This window comes from Euwallacea fornicatus, chromosome 10, assembly GCF_040115645.1.
Source record: "Euwallacea fornicatus isolate EFF26 chromosome 10, ASM4011564v1, whole genome shotgun sequence".
NCBI lineage: Eukaryota > Metazoa > Arthropoda > Insecta > Coleoptera > Curculionidae > Euwallacea > Euwallacea fornicatus.
This window is the reverse complement of record NC_089550.1, coordinates 3,926,650-3,947,989: the sequence shown is the minus strand read 5'-3', so window position 1 is coordinate 3,947,989 and position 21,340 is coordinate 3,926,650. Positions and strand designations below refer to the sequence as shown.

Sequence of the window (21,340 nt, the reverse complement as noted above, 5' to 3'; positions counted from 1 at the left end):
ACACATGAATCATTGCCTTATTGCAGATATACTCCGGAAGAGCTGCACGCCATGGTTGATCTCAAACCAGAAAAAAAAGAAGACGACTGAAACAACAAAACAATCTTCCAATCGCCGACAATAAGTAAAAACTGGATTACAATTGCAATTAGTGGTGCCTAAAAATCATTATATTTCAATAATTACTTTTGCAATAAAATCGTTGTTTAAATTTAAATTAGTGAACAAGTGTAAGTAACCGATTTGTTGCTAATTTGATGTTTGAAACCTAATTTTGTTATCATGTCTTCAAACGAGTAGCATTAATATCATAATTAGTTGTTAAAGTTCTAAAAACTGGAAAAATGTGTACTGGGTGCATAATATTTTTGCACCGTTGCAGGTCACTGGAATGTGATTTCTTACCAAAAAGTAATAGGTGTTAAAATGTTGCGCATGTCTGCAGAGATGTTAAAGGGCTTGCAAAATTGTTTAGAACTGACTATATGAGTTTCACACTGACGAGTTCAGTACGTACAAAAAACGGACAATACGTAAATGTTTAAGGTAATAACAGAATCAATACCATATTTTGCACAATTTTTAAAACTTCACAATATCTACATATTGGCAAACTTGGAGAATTCTTACAAATGTTTAAAAAATCTTAATGCATGGTCTTGTTTATCCAAATACTTGTTATATGCGCTAATATGATTAGAACCATCAAGTATGCCCAAACACTGGAATTTCAAAGAAAAAACGCAATTATCGTTCGAATTAGGAATAACAATTCACCGCAAACGATTCGTAAAATAATATAACAGTGAGTCCAAAATTAATTGCTTTAAATGATTAAAAAGAAGAAACTCCGTGCCTGTAGGTTCCCCTATTATGACAAGATTTCAATATAGGCTATTTTGATGTAAATGATTACATTTTTCGTTTTATGAAAATGGAAAAAAATTAAATTGTATCTGATTACAGTGTTTTCAGAATGATTTTAAAATTCAAAGGAAATGTGCTAATTCTTAAAGAGCGATTCAGAGTCCAATTTCATCAAGAGTAAGAGATACCTATTAAAGATAGATGTAGAATTCTTTACAAAAGAAGAAATACCAAACTAAGAATTGCATGTAGGGTTAACACTAGATCAAATCAGGTGGAATTCATCTAATAATTGACAGAAAAATTGTCAATACAAAAGCAGTTTTAATATATGAATTAATTCATGAAGTGAATTCATAAACTCACAAATCATACATATGACACTGTGGCTTAAAAAATGAAGTTGAATCATATCCATGCAACACTATGAATGCAATGAAACTTAAAGATAACACTCTCTATACCAAGAGTGACAGAATTGAAGTAAAGTGAGGATGAAACAAGTTATATTTTTATTGGGTCTTAGGTGTTCATACCCCAAACCTAGACTGAGTTTTTGAAATTCTCAACAGTTGCTGTTAATTTTATCATTCGTCATTGAATCTAGAATATACTTAGAACTTAAACTTACCTTCAATTTATAAATCAGACTAGACCATTTTGAATCTCCCACCATTAACATTTTCCATTAGCCGACGATACACACATACACTACTAAATATTCTATTCCGGTATTATATTGTCACAATATGCTTTTATTTACTTCTAATCGTACATATTTATCGCACTTTTTGCCAATGTATTCAATTTAATAACAACGAAATATGGAGCATTTTTCCAGAAATACCCGACCATCACCCAATCACGCCATTTTCAAACAAAATAAAAACGAAAACAAATGCCAAAACAAAATAAGGGCTTTCCAATGTATATTATCACTGTTAGGATTTGTTTATGCAATCTTTATGCACTTTCCAAGTATTCCGAACTTAAAAAGGGGCAAATGGCAATTCTTCAAGGTTTAATATTTCCGAGACTATGCATTTAAGGGATTTACCGTATGATTCATCTGTTTACTTTGTGCAAAGTATTTATTATTGAAACCGAACAAATTGCCGAACAGAAAGAAAACTATTATACTTAGAAAATAAAGCCGTTTTCTGTAAATATAAATGTTAATTGTGATAAGCCTATAAAATCAGATAGTTGAGAATAAAGTAATGTTTATATTTAGAAGAAAAATATTGGACTTTTAAGGGGTAATAGGTTGACCCCCTTCGATAAGTATTTTTATATTGGATGTCTTTCCTGTTAAATAGGATTATTTATAAATATTAAACTTTAAAGTACTTCTTTTAATTAGTCAACACGCTGCGATCTTCAGTTCATAACTTTGATTTACAATAAGGTGCTAATACTGACATTATTTTATATTCGCTGTAGGTGCTAAATGCGCAAATTTAATCTTAATTATTTTTTCTAAACCTTGCTAATGTCTGAAATTTTTAAATAAATCGACATTGTTTTCCTAATCAAAGCGTGTTGATTAGTTGTTTTAATATTGTGGTCTCAGTCTAGGTTTTAAATTAAGTTATTTTAAAATACAGCACATCAAAAGTATGGCTACCGTCTCGTTATATGGGATGTTATTTGCTGAACTTTTAATTGTTGTATTATTCCTACATTATATAAACTACTGTATTAAAAGTAATAAAAAAGTGTTTCAATAAATATTATTCGTATTGGTTTTTATTTTTCTTCGAAATTTGTGAAGTTTGGGTCAGTGATTTTGATGACTTGTGGTCGCACTATGACAAAGGAAATAAATAACAATATGTTGCAGCAGGGTTTATGGCTAAAGATGTAACTTATCATCGACCGAGATTCACTTTATACATTCAATCAGCTTTATTTCTAAAATTTGACAGATGGTTAATCGAATCCTTCATTTACGTACGAAGACTTAGGTTCAATCACCATAAAGTACATACTTTCACATTTATCCTTCAACGCCCTTTCGCCTATAGTGTATGGTAAGACCACTGGTTGAAAAAATGAAGATACGTGCTTGCACATCTCCCCCAGTTTCTTCACAGCTTCTTTAACAGCAGAAAAAAATGAATATATGCATAATTCTACTATTTATTAAAAACATCCAACATCTCGGCAACTCTATGGATGACTAAAATTTATTCTCCAGTTATCTTTCGTTAAGTTTCTCAGTAGAAAAAAAAGCGAGAAACAACTTAACTGACTTCTCTCATTTTTTCAATCTCACTTTAAATTTAAAAAAATTCTGGCTATTTTGGTGAAGTGCACTTCGTATCAATATAAGTACAACTGTATTAATTTTTTGAACGTCACACCTTAGAATGAAATTCACGAGTCCAATGGATAAGATCAATTGGTGGATAAATTGGGGTGTTAAAACGACTTCAATGCAGTTAGAAACCTTGCAACTGAAATAAAGGATTTAGGTAACATATTCTCAGATCATTAAATTCATAAAGATTTTAAATATTCTAGTTGAAACTGGCTTTTTTGGAACAAAAGCAACATAATATCCATTATTATCGAAAATTACGAAATACTTTTTGGTTTACAATTTTGATGCTTGAAGAGTAAGGGGGCAAAAAATTGTGCTTCAATTGCATTAAACACATTAGAACGCTACAAGAGAAAATTCCATGCTTCGAAACTGTTCTAAACTACTCTCTCGGATATATGGAAAACGCCTACGGAGGCTGCTATTGTTTTTTACGATGTCTGACTGTTGAGCATAGTGACGTTAACCCGCCATTTTTCATAATCGTTTTGTTTATTAGTTTCGTTTGGTTAGCGTCTTGCAGAAAATATTACCGGTTATTATAATAAAGTTTTAATGTTTTTTTTCAAGGGATTTTAAAGAGAAATAATTGATTTCTAATTGAAAAAGTGTACGTTTCGCCATGAGTATTAGCGCGGCATCCACCACCACCGTTAGAGAAGATGATTTGAACGAAAATGATTGTGGCCCTCAGCCTATTGCAAGGCTGGAGGTAAATCTCACATTTTAATTCAAGAGAATTCCATTAAATGAGAAATTTTTAAAAATGTCGTCAGGCAAAGGTCCACATGTACCTACATATTACCCCTCCCTTTAGTCAAAGGAGTCTATTTTCTGAATTTTGAGTTTCACCTTAATTTTATTTGGGTCAACTGATTACTCATTGACTTTACTTAAATCATACTAACGCTCTAATTGAAAAGATTCTTTTTCTGCAAGAAATTGTTTTGACATTTTTAATCTTTCTTTAGGGTAATGGCATAAATGCAGCAGATATAAAAAAATTAGAAGGATGTGGCTACAATACAATAGAATCTGTGGCTTTCACACCCAAGAAAAATCTTCTTGCCATCAAGGGGATTTCTGAGCAAAAAGCTGAGAAGATCATAGCTGAAGCCTCAAAACTCGTCCCTATGGGTTTTACTACTGCAACTGAATTCCATCAAAAACGTGCAGACATGATTGCTATTACTACAGGGTCAAAAGAGCTTGATAGATTATTGGGAGGTGGCATTGAAACTGGTTCTATTACCGAATTGTTTGGCGAGTTTCGCACAGGGAAAACTCAAATTTGCCATACTTTAGCTGTTACCTGCCAAGTATGCATGCTCTTTAGAAATCTGGAGTAATATCTAATTTACCTTTTGTTAACAGTTGCCTACAGATTGTGGAGGAGGTGAGGGAAAATGCCTTTACATAGACACCGAGGGCACTTTTCGTCCTGAAAGATTGCTCTCTGTAGCTGAAAGGTTCAAGATGGATCCTCAGAGGGTTTTGGACAATGTTGCTTATGCAAGAGCTTATAATACAGATCATCAGACTCAACTGCTTATACAAGCAAGTGCCATGATGGCTGAATCTAGGTAAATAATGTTTTAAAGCAGAAAATTGTATTTTTTATATTCTTCAAGTCTTTTCCACATTTGAAGTCTGGGCTATAAAGGTAAGGGTTTTTTTTCAAATATGTTATGTGATATAATAAACAACAGTAAAATTTGCTTAGATTTTAATCATGGAACTGTTATTTTTAACTTAAGATTCTTTGTTTCTATGGAAACTGACTCTATGTTAAAGTTATCAGTATATTAATAATTTGACCCTAATACCTCTAGATATGCAGTATTGGTAGTTGATAGTGCCATGGCTTTGTACAGAACCGATTTCTCTGGAAGGGGAGAATTGTCCGCGCGCCAAATGCATTTAGCTAGATTTTTAAGAATGTTGTTAAGATTAGCTGATGAGGTGAGTGCTATTTCACTATGATGAATCTTTGTGAAGATACTTCGGTTGTATTTGCAGTACTAAATAATGCTATCAGTATTGTTTGATTTATATTTCAATGCCAAATACAGCAAAATTGCAGCTCTAAATTAACAAACAAACATGCAAATACTATGTTATTTTGTTACATTTCTTTCAAACCAAAATTCCTTAAGAGATTTTTGTTTATTTATTTTAGTTTGGCGTCGCAGTTGTAATTACCAACCAAGTCGTGGCTCAAGTAGATGGTGCAGCTATGTTTAATGCTGATCCTAAAAAGCCTATTGGTGGTAATATTATGGCGCATGCTTCAACCACCAGGTTATATTTACGAAAAGGTACGATAACACAAATTTAAGAAATTAATCGGCTTAAAGAGTTTTTATACGTTTGTAACTTCTTTTTAGGGCGTGGAGAAACTCGGATGTGCAAAATATATGATTCCCCATGTTTGCCCGAAGCTGAAGCTATGTTTGCCATTAATCCAGATGGCATTGGAGATGCCAAGGAATAGAACTTAACTTTGGTCAATATGGCACTTTGTGATTATTATTGTTATTAGGGATATTATTTTTGTTTATCATTCTTTGTACATATTAATTCTGACAATAAATCTCACTAAAGTCTTTCAGAAACACAATTTTCCTCTTTTACAAAGATTCGTCGCACTATATGAAGATGTAGAATATGTGTTTTTTTGATTTGAGAAAGTTGAGTTGTATAAATAATCCCAATTTAATATGTTAATTAGTTGATTGTATATTATAGATAGTCCGCAGGGTAAGTTTCGTGGAGTAATTAAGATTTAATTTTATGCATCATGTTACTGTTCATTAAGTTGATCCTTTCTAAGCTTTAGGTTAATTTTCATTGATCATTCTAAGCAGTGTCTCAATAAATGTCGCTTTAATTTGATACCATTCTTTCATTTTCGAATATTAAATAGAAATAGAAATTGTTTGAGATGAAGAAGACGCATGATCTGCCTGGCATTTGTACCAGCTGTTTACTTTAACCTGTCTTGGGCCATGGATAGTTTTAGAGTAGTTTAATCTGTGCAAGCAAAGCTTTGGAGGTCCTCTTGATCGGTTCAGGCTCATACGGTATTGTTTTTAAAACGTCAAGTGTAAGTAACTTAGTTTTATTTTAAAAATATTCATTTGATGATTGTTAAGAATCTGGCTCAAACTTTTTGATGAAACGTCTTGTATACTTATTAGTTTTTTACTTGAACCTCTCTCAATTTTGGCGCTTTTGTAAATATTAAACCGTTCTATGCTTTATCGTTCATTCACTTCTGACTTTTTCCGACTAGCGTACCATACATAACATATGTATTTTGGTATTGTTGCAGGTCTACGAGAGTGATACCAAATAAAGTTTATTGGGAAAACAAATGAAAACGCAAATACACATTAAAATAATACAGGCCTTATATTTTACCTTTGGTAACAACAACGAAATGACCACAGTCGAGAAAATACAAGTCTTTATATCGTTAAATATCATTATTTTAATAAATAGAACTAAGACATTCAATAAGCTGCAAAATAAGTATTATTTACAAACTGACCCTTATTAAAGTTCCAACCTTCGTAAAGTAAAAAATTGAAAATAATACTAATTATATATATGTATATATATACTACTTTATATTTACGCACCGTCATAAAATTGAGCTGAAGACCTATACCTTAAAAATAAAAATAAAGGAAAAAGACAGGTTTTCAGTGTAATGATTTAGTCGTCATTAGAATCATTACATATTAGTATAAGGTTTAACAATACTTTTTTCGGTGTGTGCAGTCTTCGTTAAACAAAATCTACACATTTATATTATAAAAATTGTGTTTATCTTCAAACATGTCTTCAAATGCATCACAGGCGCGTGATCGCCAATACCAGGAAATATGTCTATGTGGAATTTTTCTAAATGCTTAAAAGAAACGATTACTGCTTTTCATACAATAATCGTCGTTTTAGAACATTAAGCGAAATAACATATTCATGTTGGTTAAAGCAGGAACTATATGGCGAGTTAAATAATAAACAGTGCCCAATCAGTAAAGAGCTTTTTTAACTAGATAAAAAGGATTTATTGCATTAAAAGCACTTCTGGTTAATATATTATGTATGTAAATGGCACACCATATTAGATCTGATGCACGCCACTTTTATGACCGCAAGAACATAATTACGTTTGAAAAATTTATTTTATGAGTCACTCTGAAAATAAAAATCTAATAATAAAGTAATACAAATGGCCTTTATTACACTACTATTAAAACCTCCCTCACATTTACAACCTGACTTTTACACTAGGGGTGGGTCATCATCATCATCCTGACCAATCATAAACTCGTCATAACTCCTATTTCTTTGGTTCCACTTATCCCTTAACCACTTCCCCAACTCGAATCGTTTACTTATATAAATACTACATATCACAATTGTAATTAAAATTAAAGGGATAAGAATACCCGCAACAAGAGATCCATCACCTTGGTTATCAACAAGACTGGAATATTTCGGGGTAGTTGACTGGGGTAAGATACAAGTGTCATTGATGTTGTATTTGGGATGGCACTGGCAAGTATGACTTACAACATCACACACCTCAGTGGTGTTAAGACAAGATTCGTCTATCACCACAGAATCTGGATCACATTTTTGACCAACTAAAAGATAATAAATCATTCATGAAATTAATTACAAAAGAAAACTGAGGGAAATTACTCAATTATTAAAAACAATGGAAATATTGTGCTTGGAGAAAAGTGGAAAGACTCCCTACAACCTGTTAAAATGTAACAAATTTTCCAAACAGTCTTAAATGATATCATTATATATCTATTTTATATTTTTCTATTATTTTCTAGATAATAAGTTGCTGAGATGGAATGAAAATGATAATCAAAAAAATATTGTACCATGCAAGTACCCACATTTTTTTCAGAATTGCACTAATATATTTTCATTTCAACAGTTTTCTAATATAATTTACAGTAAGATGTAGGGTTGGTATAAAGACAACACGTAAGTTTTGAAAGGAGATTTACCCATGTTATGATGATTTCATATTTACTTTTAACATTCTTTAGCATATCAAATATGTTGAATTATTAGAAAATACATTTATAATCTTTAAGCCAACTCCACTGAGAGGAAATGAATGGACATGCTCTTCCAGAACTGATTGATACATTCCAAATTGATGCAGTTACTATGAATACTTTTGTCTTAGTTATGTTAATAAATTATGAACTATTTGACTAACCTTTAGATAGAGTTTTAGTAAATAGTAAGCCCAGACAGAAAAAGCTTCCATACACCCTTGTAGCAAGCATGTTTCCAAGATTACATTTCTCCCAAGAAGGTCCAGATAACCAAACACTGACCCTGGTAACCTAGGACGGAGGATAACTCTTCATACTTTCTTTGTAATGAGCAATTGTGTCTGTAATAACAGACCGATGATAATGAATCTAATATCAATAGATTTATCGGTATCGAACCTTTTGAACAAACACTATAAACAAATATTTTTGAACGCACCACAAAGAATGATACCCGGGTTGCTGACGAATAGAGAGTGTGAAAAACTTTTACCTTTTAAATTGGATAATGATGTTAACAGGGAGCCAACAATTTGGGTACTTATTCAATTAAATTTTTATGAATTAATTTGAATCTCTTTCCGGAATGAAAATTACCCACAAATCACAAATAATAAATATAAAAATTTCTGTCAAAGTCAAAAACTCAGAACAAAAGACGATTGTGACAATGTAATCAGCTGAGAACTAAGTATTACTAAGACGTCATCAGATGCGTAAAACGCTAGCAATACACCAAATTTACGAAAACAAAAACCCAAAAAAAGAATGAAGATTTTCAATACTTTTTAATTCGAGCTATTAAATTTAGTATATACAACTCAATACAATAAACTATACATATTACAATTAGACTTGTAAACTGATAAACACAATTCCAGGATAAACTTTTGACTATTTACCATATTAATCTGAATTACATATCTCATCCAGTAGTCCATACAAAGGGCTCAAGTCGATCTTCTATATCTAAATAATTATTTAGTGTTTCCATGCTTTCTAATGTTTGATTTAAAATCATGTGACAGCGATTTAACTGATGTGATAATTCTTGCACTTTAGAGAGCTTGTCCGCACATTTTGCATACTTTTTCTGGCGATCTGTTGCAACTGCTACCATTTTGGTTATATCCGAATCAATCTCTCGTAGTCTTTGAGTTAACATATTCTGCTCTGTGGCAACCAAATTTGCGGCTGATGTCAAGTGATGCTGATATTTTAAACATAAATTTCGCAAAGGTGCTGGATCTAATCTTTCTAAAACTTCAGGATCTCTTGCTGCTGGTAGACTGAAAATGGTTTAATTGTCCAGTGTTTGCCTGAAAGTTAAGTGAAAAATATACCTTAATGTTGCCCGCATTATAGGTAAAAACATGGGAATAGTTTGCAGTTTAACAACATCGGGGTCTCTATTTACATCTGTGGTGCTGCTGTCCATTCCCCGAACCACCACAATATTGTGGGCATTTTTAGTTTTAAATTGTTTTGTTGATTGTGGCCTTCGAGTTGTTGATTTGCTTTTTATTAATTGTTTATTTGCTAGTTTTGGCGAATCTAAAGTCCTGCTTTAATTTTCAATGAAAGAAGATTAATGAAATGACTTACCTCCAATGGGCCTATTTACAGTATAACTGATGTAAGGAAGATCAGTGTCACTGCATACACTAGGCCCTGGGGACGTAGATCTACCATTTTCGGTTCCTTCCAGTAGCTGCTCAGCAGCACTGGAACCTGGATTTGCAATAGTATGTTGCCTTCTGAAGCCAGATTTTGTTTGCTCCCGATTTGTGGAACCTTGCCCTGATAAATGACTTGAATGTTCTGATCCCATTTTTGAGGAAAATTCTAATTTTCCTCTAAACGAAGTTGTGAAAATTATTTTGATTTTAAAAACTATTGTTTATGTAAAAACCGTTTGTGTACATACGAGTTGAATGGCAGATGTTACGTGTCAAATGACGTCACAGATATGTTTGGTTCCAAAATTTCGGAAAGTTTCTTTAAGTAATCGGTTCCGTGCAATCAAGACGTGAGGATTTATTAAACAATAATTTTCTTATATTAATTCGATCTTTACATACGTCACCTAGCCGACTAATTGAACATGGCAATGAATTCTTTTGCTGGGGTAATTAGAACTTGAATCCATACTACACTTTTGGTTATTTGAATGATTTTTGGAAAATGCTATTTATATCGCTACCCAGCTGATTGTCAAAATGATTGCCTGAAAGATAAACAAAAATAATAGCCATTCATTTCTATTTTTTCACTTTATAATTTTCTTAATATCGTCAATAAAACATGCCCGATTGTAGTCCCAATTACGATTTAGAAATAGAGGAAGGACAAAACAAAAGGTCTATAAAGTGCAAATTTTGTTCGTCAGTAATACTAACTCCAGCAACGGCATCGTTTACAAGTGTTGAGGTTGGTTTCTTTCTACCGTTTCTTGAGCATTTTAATACCAATATCGGCTTTTATAACATAAAAACTTGTCTTTAGTATAAACTACCTTTGATAAAGCAGACGAAAGACCACGGAGCAAACCCAGAAACGGAGAGCATGTCATCTTTTTGGGCTGTAAAAGATATTTACACGTTTTACAATGTAGGCTTTTCAAACACTGTTGGAAACACCAAATACTTAACTTGTGCAGATTGCGAAGCCGGTCCTATAGGATATCATGACATTCCAAGTAAAATTAGTTATGTGGCATTGTGCAGGGTGGCTCATGGGTAAAAAAAATAAATCCACTTAAGTTAATGACTACTCAATGTAATTAGGGCTGCCAGACTTTCCGATATAAGCGGGATTCTGCTGGTTTTGATCTGGAAGTCTCATTTCTTGTGGATGCTCTAACAATTTCTGTTTTTGAATTTTTTTTTGTTTTAGTATGAAATAGCTCTCTTAATTTTGTACTGCTCACAATACTCTGATGGTTTGTAAGCTGATTGGGATTTATGTTAAAAACTACTACTAGTACCTAAGATAAGCACCCCTTTGTATGAAGAATCTAATCCCACTTTTCAATTAAAATTCTGGTAGCCCTAAAGGGAATCCACAGTTTTAAGTTTAGCTACATTATTAAGGAAATTTCTATTGTTTGTAATGTACCAAAAATAGTAATAGGCAGTGGTTAAGAAGAACAGTCAGTAAATAAATTATCATTTTGCCTTAGTATTACATCCAATTTTGATATATAAACAATAAATTTGTGAAGTTTCCATTTTCAGGAAATGTAAATTAAACACCAATAGTTATTTATAAACATTCTAATTTGGAAGGTAGAAGCAACTTGCAGACTGAGGAAAAGGTACAAATAAAATAAATACGGTATCTATGGAACATGAGCATAACAAAAATATTAAACCCATATGAGTGATACTCGTTAGGTAGTGTGAAATATAATGTAATAACACATTATAATAATATTTTGACTACTACTTTTGACTCTAATAGATTATTGCAGTCAGATTCCCAATTTCCCAGCATTTAAAGAAGAAACTTCATTTGCATTCACTCAATTCTTAATATATTACTAAATAATTTAAAACCATGCTTCTGTTTTATGTAGCATATCCAACTTTTAATTGCATCATTTTTCCCAAATCTAGGAATTTACCCTTCAATGTAAAGCACATAGCTTCGACCACAAAAAAAGCTAATATGAAGAACTCTTTGACATGTATTTTACCGCCGGTGCCTTTTTTGGCTTCCGCTAAAAAGGAAATTGTGCCTCATCACTTTTGCTGATAGGCTTTGACCTCAATAAAGTATTGGCGGTTACCCACTTTAACAAAAATAACAAATTTAGAATGCAAATTGATGGGGCCGTCGTAAACCCTAGGTTTGCAACAAGCATAGAAATTGCAACAAGCATATATAGGAGAAAACAGAGAAAAGATAGAGAAGTTGGATCTGATTGATTTATGGTAAAGATCGAAATTGTGTAATAGCTATTTAAAAGGTTTGCACCGTTGGTGATAAATTAATTAAATCGCCCAGGTGTTTAATTAAGTATAATTTTCTTGATCACATTGACGCTTTCCTTGTGATAATTAAGTAGCACTTGGCATTATATTGCGTGAACGGTTTAATCGATATAATTACCTGTTCACCACACTCTAATAAAGCGATTGGTGCATGTATGAAAATAAGAAATTATCTGCGTTTTTTGAATCACATGTATTTTACCACAAAATATACAGGGTGTTTCCTAAGTACGATACATAACTTCGGGAGCGTATTCTACAGCTAAAATAAAGGTAATTTTATTATATAAACTATATCCCAAAAATGCTTCGTTGCGGAAATGCAGGGCGTGAAAATTTTATTGTCTGAAATTTAATGTTTCACGCATAGATAAATTAACGGTGTTAGTGACTAGTAAAATGTCGACAATTTTGCTACCAAACAGGCAAGTACGCAACAAAAAAATTCATATCTTCATAGAAGTATTTCTTTTTTTAAGAATAATAAAAAAAAATGAAAAAATTTAGCTACAATGTTTTTTATTTATTTACTCGAAAACGGTGCGTCCTATGAAAAAAAGTCAAGAAAACTTTTTTCTTCCAAATCGAACACATAATTAAAAAATGAACAAAATATTGGGAAAGAACAGTGACGTATCACATTTTTTCTTTAAAATATCGAGCAATTATCCTGCCCGACCGCCACTGGTTACACAACAGCCATTGTTTTTAACGTAAAATACGCACCATTGCTAGTTCTTAAACCTTGCAAAATTTCATTAAAATGTCTCAAGTAGTTTCGGAAATATTTAAAAAATTGTAATTTTTTAAATACATTTTCACACCCTGTATTTTCACAATGAAGCATCTTTTGGGATATAGTTTATATAACAAAATTACCTTTATTTTAGCTGTAAAATACGCTCCCAAAGTTATGTACTGTACTTAGGAAACACCCTATATACAGGGTGAGTCATAAGTAATGGGACACAGAGCAACGATAGATTTATGACATAAAAATAATGCAATATAGATAAATTTATGTTATACCAAAAGTTGAAAATAACTGAGATACAGGGTGCCAAAGTTGAAAAATTAAATCAAATTTTCTTCAATATCTCTGGAACCGTTCGGGCTAATTTCACGAAATTTATTATATAGGGGTTTTTGGAGATGATCAATTCAAATTTATCGACGATTTCGGTGTATCTTCTAGAGGGTGCCACAATCGACAATTAGGAGTCATTTAAGCCATTTAAACTTTTTTGTGGCACGGCGTATGTCATTTTGTCCTCATAAAATTTGTTCCTCTACCTTTTCTAGTTAAAAAAGTTATACCTTATTGGTGTCGCTAGGAGCAACGGTTTTCGAGAAATTCAATTAAATAACTTAAATTCCCATTTTTTCTACTTGTTGACATGTAACAACATAGTTTTTTTGTATTCTTAAAAAAGCACAAAGATTATATGAAAACATTTTAATACTGTAGTTGGTCTTCTATTGACATATTTATTTAAGCTCCAAACGAATATTTTAACAATAACAAAAAAAATTACGACGTTACTTTATCTTAGTAGTCTATGATAAGCCCTGAAGGGATGCCGAAAGGCGATACCGGGGCGAAGAGGGGAGGTGGTTTTAGTGGGTAGGCGGGCGACATAATGGTCGGTCAAATCCCACGCTACCTGGCTGCACGTCGAAGCCAGGTGTCTTAAGAAGATTCCCACCTCCTCGAAAAAAAAAAAAGTAGTCTATGATAAAACAAATGAATGATATAACATATGAAAACAAAGATATGTCAAACAAAAATTCAGTTTCACTGCATTGTGTTTGTAAAGTATACAAATAAATTTACAATTTAATTAAAATAAAAAATTATTTGATAACTATTTCATAGGACCCTATGTATTACCACCCAAATTGAATGGTCCTCTGTACTTAGAGTTCCTCCAAAATGAACTAGGGAACCTTCTTGATGATGTGCCTCTGAATTTAAGGCAAGTAATGTTTTTTTGCAAGATGGCGCACCCGTACATTTTTCCCGTCCAGTAAGGGATTTGTTAAGTACACGTTTTGCCAATCGTTGTATAGGACGTGGATTTGAAATACCCTGGCCCCCACGTAGCCCCGACTTCGATCCTATGGACTTTTGAGTATGGGGTTACATGTAATCTTCCGTTTACCAAAATACAATAAATACACCTGAAAAATTATTTTAAAAAATTCAAAATACAGCCACATTATTTCGGAATGAACAATTGCTATTTAAAATAAAGAGGTCGTTCTGTAAAAGAATTGCAAAATGTATCCAAGTAAATGGTGGACACGTCGAACATTTATTGTCACAGAAAGATATGTTTAATTTCTAATTTTTTGTTATTGTTAAAATATTCGTTTGGAGCTTAAATAAATATGTCAATAGAAGACCAACTACAGTATTAAAATGTTTTCATATAATCTTTGTGCTTTTTTAACAATACAAAAAAACTATGTTGTTACATGTCAACAAGTAGAAAAAATGGGAATTTAAGTTATTTAATTGAATTTCTCGAAAACCGTTGCTCCTAGCGACACCAATAAGGTATAACTTTTTTAACTAGAAAAGGTAGAGGAACAAATTTTATGAGGACAAAATGACATACGCCGTGCCACAAAAAAGTTTAAATGGCTTAAATGACTCCTAATTGTCGATTGTGGCACCCTCTAGAAGATACACCGAAATCGTCGATAAATTTGAATTGATCATCTCCAAAAACCCCTATATAATAAATTTCGTGAAATTAGCCCGAACGGTTCCAGAGATATTGAAGAAAATTTGATTTAATTTTTCAACTTTGGCACCCTGTATCTCAGTTATTTTCAACTTTTGGTATAACATAAATTTATCTATATTGCATTATTTTTATGTCATAAATCCATCGTTGCTCTGTGTCCCATTACTTAAGACTCACCCTGTATACAGGGTGTCCCGAAATTAAAGCACCATATTTAAACAACGTAAATTAGGTCAAAAAATAACACCAAAACTTTAAATAAAACAATGTCGGAAAATGCTTCCTTAATGAGGTATGCCTCTTTAAAGACGTAACTCTGATGATGGTAATTTTGAAATATTTCCAAAACGGTGCAAGATAACTTTATGAAATTTGGTACGATTTTATACCTTATAAGCCTCAATTGACTGATGTGGCTGAATGGAAATTATTTCGTCAGAGGCGTGCTGCACGGGTAGTGTCGGGGTTAAAAAATGCTAGATTTTTTTTATGTGCCCCATTTTTTAGTTGCTGATGCAAAATTATGAAACCATATACGCTTCCAGAAAAAAAAGACACTCTTGGTTCACGATGCTAGGACGCTTCGTTTTCGAATAAAATGAATTTAAACATTACAATGCATGACAAATACAAATGATGCTTAAAGCGATATTTTATTAAACACATCAAAACGATTAAACAATAATAAAAAACGAACAAGAAATTTAAATGACGCACTTTCAAAGTAAGTTTTCAAATAAGTTTCCGTTTTGTTGGATACACAGTCTAGATCGTTTTTTTATGCTCTGGGAGGCACGGGAAATTTGAAACGTATTTTCTTTTATTTGATTAGCAGCTAAGTTGATTCTATCCAACAGTTCTTCCCTCGTGTTTATTTCTGTGGCATAGATTATGCTACACATAAAGCCCCAAAAAAAATAATCCAGGGGATTAAGGTCAGGTGATCGAGGGGGCCAGGTTATTGGACTACCTCTTCCTATTCACCTGCCTGGAAACTTTTCATCAAGCCAATTTTTCACGTTATTTCCAAAGTGAGCTGGTGCCCCATCTTGTTGATAATACATTTGCAATCGGGTATGCAATGGTATATCTTCTAATAGGCCTGCCAGCTCATTTTGAAGAAAATGTAAATAGTGTTGTGCTGTTAACCGGTTTGGAAATACAACTGGTCCTATTAATCTATTTCCTATGATACCTGCCCAAATGTTGACAGAAAACCTATGCTGAAAATGTGTTCTCCTTACGACTTTTGGATTTTCATACTCCCAATAATGTGTGTTATGGATGTTAAATGCTTTGTCTCTCGTAAAACTAGCCTCATCAGACCACAAGATATTATGTAAAACATTTTGGTGATTCAAAACCCACTGGCAAAAATTCATCCTAACTGTAAAATCTTCCTCTCGTAAGTCTTGAACCCTTTTATAGTGAAAGGGATGCAATCCCTGCATCCGAGTCATTCTTCCTATCTAAAAATTAATATTCGAAATAACTGTTTATCTGTTGTTATTTTAACGACTGTATTTACGATCGATTTTGGTATGTTTGTAATGTTTTCAAGCGTTCTTAGAGAAATTTGAGGATTTTCTTCTATTCGATTAAGCACATCCTCGAAATCGTAATCTACTGTAGGTCTTCCTCGGCCTCGAGAACGTTGAAAAGAACCACATTCGATTAAATTTCTATGTACTCGACTAAAAACAGATCGAAAAGGTATTCTTCTTCTCGGGTACCTCCTTCTGTACTCTTCTACGGCGGCTCGCGAATTACCATTACAGAACCCATAAATAAAATGAATATCGGCAAGCTCCCTACTTGAAAATTTCTCCATTTTTCACTAACAGCTTAATAATGACACAAAGAAACTCCCCAACAGAATAAATATAAACATCAAATTGACAGTCAACATTGTTTAATATTTCGTAGCTTACTATTAAGTTTTCACAGAAAGTAAATCATTTGTATTTGTCATGCATTGTAATGTTTAAATTCATTTTATTCGAAAACGAAGCGTCCTAGCATCGTGAACCAAGAGTGTCTTTTTTTTCTGGAAGCGTATATGGTTTCATAATTTTGCATCAGCAACTAAAAAATGGGGCACATAAAAAAAATCTAGCATTTTTTAACCCCGACACTACCCGTGCAGCACGCCTCTGACGAAATAATTTCCATTCAGCCACATCAGTCAATTGAGGCTTATAAGGTATAAAATCGTACCAAATTTCATAAAGTTATCTTGCACCGTTTTGGAAATATTTCAAAATTACCATCATCAGAGTTACGTCTTTAAAGAGGCATACCTCATTAAGGAAGCATTTTCCGACATTGTTTTATTTAAAGTTTTGGTGTTATTTTTTGACCTAATTTACGTTGTTTAAATATGGTGCTTTAATTTCGGGACACCCTGTATAACGAGTCTATGGCTTTAGACCCTGCCTTATAGGAGTGGAGGCTGGGTGACGGTCCAAGGCTGTAGACCAAGAACGGTGGTGGAATCTCATGGTCGGGGGGTTTTTCTTAGGGGTGACTAAAAATTTCGTTTACAGCGCCAAACTTGCGAAAGCCGGCCCTGCATAACCTAAAGGCTACAGGAGTTGCTAACACTTACTTATATATCTTCATCTTAGAAAGCAATTTTAGGTACCTACCTAGTGGAGCAGTGAAAGCGATAGCCGGAGTAATTCTGTCGTGTAGTAACGTGTAACATACCATGTAATATTTGGTCTGTCTAAATAGCCTATAGGGTTTTAAACTTACTAAGTAAGTTGTGGGAGGTCAAGGAGGTGAAATTAAAGAATTACTTGCAGAAACAATCTAAAGCACCGTAACTATTATTTATTTTTTTATGATGCCATGGCGTTCCGTATCTATGTATAAGTAGCTTGAAGGCGGAAAATAATAACCATTGAGTTACAGTAAATATTATACGTATTATTATTGGATGCTTGTTTAAATTTAAACACTTTTTAATTAGCTGACACTATGGTGAGAGACTGAGGTAACATTTGGGAGTTTGCACTTGAATTCAAATATTTGCTTAAATTTACAAAATACTTAGATATCCTATTAAAATTTAAGAAATCCCCTTAACAGCCAAAAAAGCGCTCGGTTCTAATTCGCACGATCGTTTTGTAAACCGAGAATAGGATTAATTAATTATAAATATTGCCACAGCCTAATTAACCTTGTCTAAGCTTCGTAGAAAATGAATTTGGGGAATACAATAATTATATTTGCTGAAGTAGGCTTTTCACCTTCCTACTGACATTTGTGGGTCTGTGGTTCTTTTGTGAGCTTCAAAGATAAATCATCATACTGTAATTATTAGTATAGTATTAGTTAGTATTATTGCCTTTCTTGCACGTAGTAGGTAAAATAAATATTTACGAATTCTCTTTATACAAATAAATGCCACTGATTCATCGCTTGAATAAATTATTAATGACCAAAGAACTGCGCTTGAAGCTTAAGCCTAAAATTAATCCTTTCTCAGCAATAACCTTACATACATAGAAATAAAGCTATTAAGCCCAAATTAACATTATTAAAATAACACCAGTTCATTTTGATCGCGATAATCACCAATCAATATGATTCGTAAAAAACCAAGTCCTTGCTCAAAATACCGTGAAATATTCCGCTTCGCGGATTTAAAAGTCTTCGGTTATTGAAATATCTCGTGAACTGCCTTATAATGAAGCCACGCGAATGGTAATTAATTGATTAGTAGTACTATTCTACAACTGAGAGTCATTCAGTAAATTTGACGCTTACATCACCATATTCTTTATAACAATTAATTTACTACTCAGTATTAGTTAATATTAGTGCGGTAAGAAAGAATGGAACTTTTTGTGAATAAGTTTTAATTACTACTTTAAAATGTTTGTTCTTATCGATAGTAAGAGGTTAATGAGATGATCAGGTTCCTGATTGCTTTGAAAGCCGTGCCATGAAGTCATCTGGAGAACAATCATTTATATAGAAACTGAGTTATTGTTATCTGACTTACGAGTATAAATTCGAGTAGTTTTTGAAGAGTTTTGCCACCTTTTTTTAAATAAGTATTTTGCGTATAAAAAATCATGGTTGCCACCATTACATCATAATTATTGTCTGTTCAATCTAGTGTCAATCGAATTTTAATCCCATCGTTTTTTATTACGTATGATTAGAAAGAGATACAAAATAGTGGCACGATCTTAGATCCAGTGGCCTGAACCTGGGTCAAATTGGATATTCGTCTCTGTTTTCAATTTTGAGTTAAAACAATCCTAACAAATTAAGTTTCGTGAATAACTTTTTGAAAATGTCCTTCTGTGGCCATTTTGGTCGTCAATATCTGAGATATTTGTGAAGTAATTCGTTTAAGAAGTACATAAAATTTTTACTCACCATTTCTACTGCACGAAGTTCTGAACTTCAAACACGCCAGTGTGATATTTGAAGTATGTATCCAGATGAATGTGTATCTTAAATTCAAACATATCTGTTATTCTCGAAGAGACTTCAAAGGCAACCGATAAATTTTCATTATATGTTTCGGAGTCCCAGCAATTCATATAAAGAAATTAATTAGTCAGTTTTTAACGAATGCCAAGTAATTCTTCTATTCAAGGCAATCTCTTGTCAATCAACTACCAGAAAAGCAGAAGCGGCACGTCCCCTTGAGGTTTGCATTTCATATTAACATTAAATCCTATTATATTATTAAACAAATTAGAAAGGAGCTGCTACCAGTAAGCTGTTGATGTATCAGAATAATGAACCGCACATGTTATTAGAATGCAAGCTCTCGATTTGTAGACAAGGTTGCTTCTTGTGTTTCTCGTGTGTGATTTCATAACTGATGACTATTTTCAATTGTACGTTATGTATCTCAACCTAAATTATCAATTTCAAAACAAGCAATTTTCACATCTAGGGAATCATCTGTGGACGATATACGATATACGGACTGTGAGGCATCCACTATATAATGTTTCATTTATAAGCATTTCTTGCTAATATCAATTTGTTGTAGATGATACCTTTAGATCGATCTTGCCGGATGTAGGTGTATGACTTACACGAAATGTTTACTTACCTTGGAATTTTCCTAAAATATTTTTGAAAGTGCGGGGTTTTCAGTTATTTTAATACTCATTTGATCAACAAACTTATTTACTTAAATGCCACATATCCCTATTAACCATATATAGCTAATTGGTTTCAGAAATATTTACTTTTACGACCTAAACAATATCACAGTGGCCTAATACCCTTTAGCATGCAAGTATGGACAAATATATGTAGTATTCCGTTTACTTATTTTGCTTAAGCTAATAATGTCTACTTCATGTATTACTCAATTTCGGAGGATTTTGTTAATTACACTTTCGCACCGTAGCCGCACTTATCATAATTTAACAATCATTAATCTGTAACAGAGGAATATCCGTTCACTCGCCGCATTCGGTTTGTTTGCAGTTCGCAATGTTTGCACAATTTATCTTATAATCTGATATATTTTGCATTTGATTGCATTGATTTAAAATAGCTTGACCTCATAATGTGTAAAATTGCGGAAGATCAAGCTAAATAAAGAGCAGAAGAAAGAATGAGGTTGTACGTACGACTGGAGGAAAAGAGTGTCTTCATTCTGTATGTGTTAATTATTAGGGATACATGTAAGGAAGAAGAGGAGGAAACCGAAAACACAGGGAAATCTTGAGTTATGAAGATTCGTGCATATTTGTGTTTCATTTCTCATTAGTTTTCCATTTTAGCTTCGTTCACGCAATATTGGCTTTTCCCAAAACCGATTAAGGATTAACTACCGTTACACGGTTTGCATCTACAATCACGGTTGATAAAAACAAATAATTCAACACCATTTTGTCAAGAAAACTTACAATTTCAAAAAGTCAATTCTTCCTTTTTTAAAGCGAATGTGATTACTTCTCCAAGCCTTTACTTACTAAGTAATATTATAATATGAGAGTGAATTATTATATTTAATCCCAAAGTGTAAAAATGCTTTAAAAGGATTAGTAATTATGCATCTGTACTTTGACTGTATTAAATGGTGCTAAGAAAGGAATGATCAATGAGGAATTAAAAATAATACAAGAGAGACTTTACTACTTATTACATAAAAAGCTTATTTCATCAGTTTTAAAAGTACCTCCTATCGGCGAAAGTGTCATCGTCATTAGATAAACATTTCAAAGGTCTGAAAAGTTTATAGTTCGGGTTTACTTACTTGTACTGTAAATTAGCTATGCGGAATTTTGTTTTTTGTTAGCTGCGTAACACTGGTTT

General features: G+C 32.7%; 4 protein-coding genes across 5 annotated transcripts in view; 3 read left to right on the top strand and 1 right to left on the bottom strand.

Moving 5' to 3' along the window:
- Positions 1–2,603, top strand: part of pnt (pointed) — a 79,387-nt gene extending 76,784 nt beyond the window's left edge. For both annotated transcript variants that reach the window (XM_066286903.1, XM_066286904.1), the window contains one exon: positions 27–2,603. In XM_066286903.1, coding sequence (XP_066143000.1) covers positions 27–90 — 64 coding nt within the window. In that variant the 3' untranslated portion in view covers positions 91–2,603. The remainder of the gene's footprint in view (positions 1–26) is intronic.
- Positions 2,604–3,657: 1,054 nt separating this feature from the next.
- Positions 3,658–6,088, top strand: spn-A (RAD51 recombinase homolog spn-A). The gene is made up of 6 exons (XM_066286655.1): positions 3,658–3,905; positions 4,165–4,512; positions 4,568–4,776; positions 5,026–5,155; positions 5,373–5,511; positions 5,581–6,088. Exons 1-6 carry the CDS (start codon positions 3,816–3,818, stop codon positions 5,685–5,687), a joined length of 1,023 nt encoding a protein of 340 aa, XP_066142752.1. The 5' UTR covers positions 3,658–3,815; the 3' UTR covers positions 5,688–6,088.
- Positions 6,089–9,058: 2,970 nt separating this feature from the next.
- BORCS5 (BLOC-1 related complex subunit 5) lies at positions 9,059–10,258 on the bottom strand. The gene is made up of 3 exons (XM_066286481.1): positions 9,895–10,258; positions 9,633–9,843; positions 9,059–9,578 (listed from the first exon to the last, which is right to left on the bottom strand). The coding sequence occupies exons 1-3, from the start codon at positions 10,118–10,120 to the stop codon at positions 9,215–9,217; spliced, it is 801 nt and encodes a 266-aa protein (XP_066142578.1). The 5' UTR covers positions 10,121–10,258; the 3' UTR covers positions 9,059–9,214.
- A 206-nt stretch (positions 10,259–10,464) lies between these two features.
- On the top strand, positions 10,465–12,790 carry strat (RAB interacting factor STRAT). Its single transcript, XM_066286482.1, has 2 exons — positions 10,465–10,719; positions 10,795–12,790. Exons 1-2 carry the CDS (start codon positions 10,594–10,596, stop codon positions 11,029–11,031), a joined length of 363 nt encoding a protein of 120 aa, XP_066142579.1. The 5' UTR covers positions 10,465–10,593; the 3' UTR covers positions 11,032–12,790.
- Positions 12,791–21,340: the final 8,550 nt, after the last annotated feature.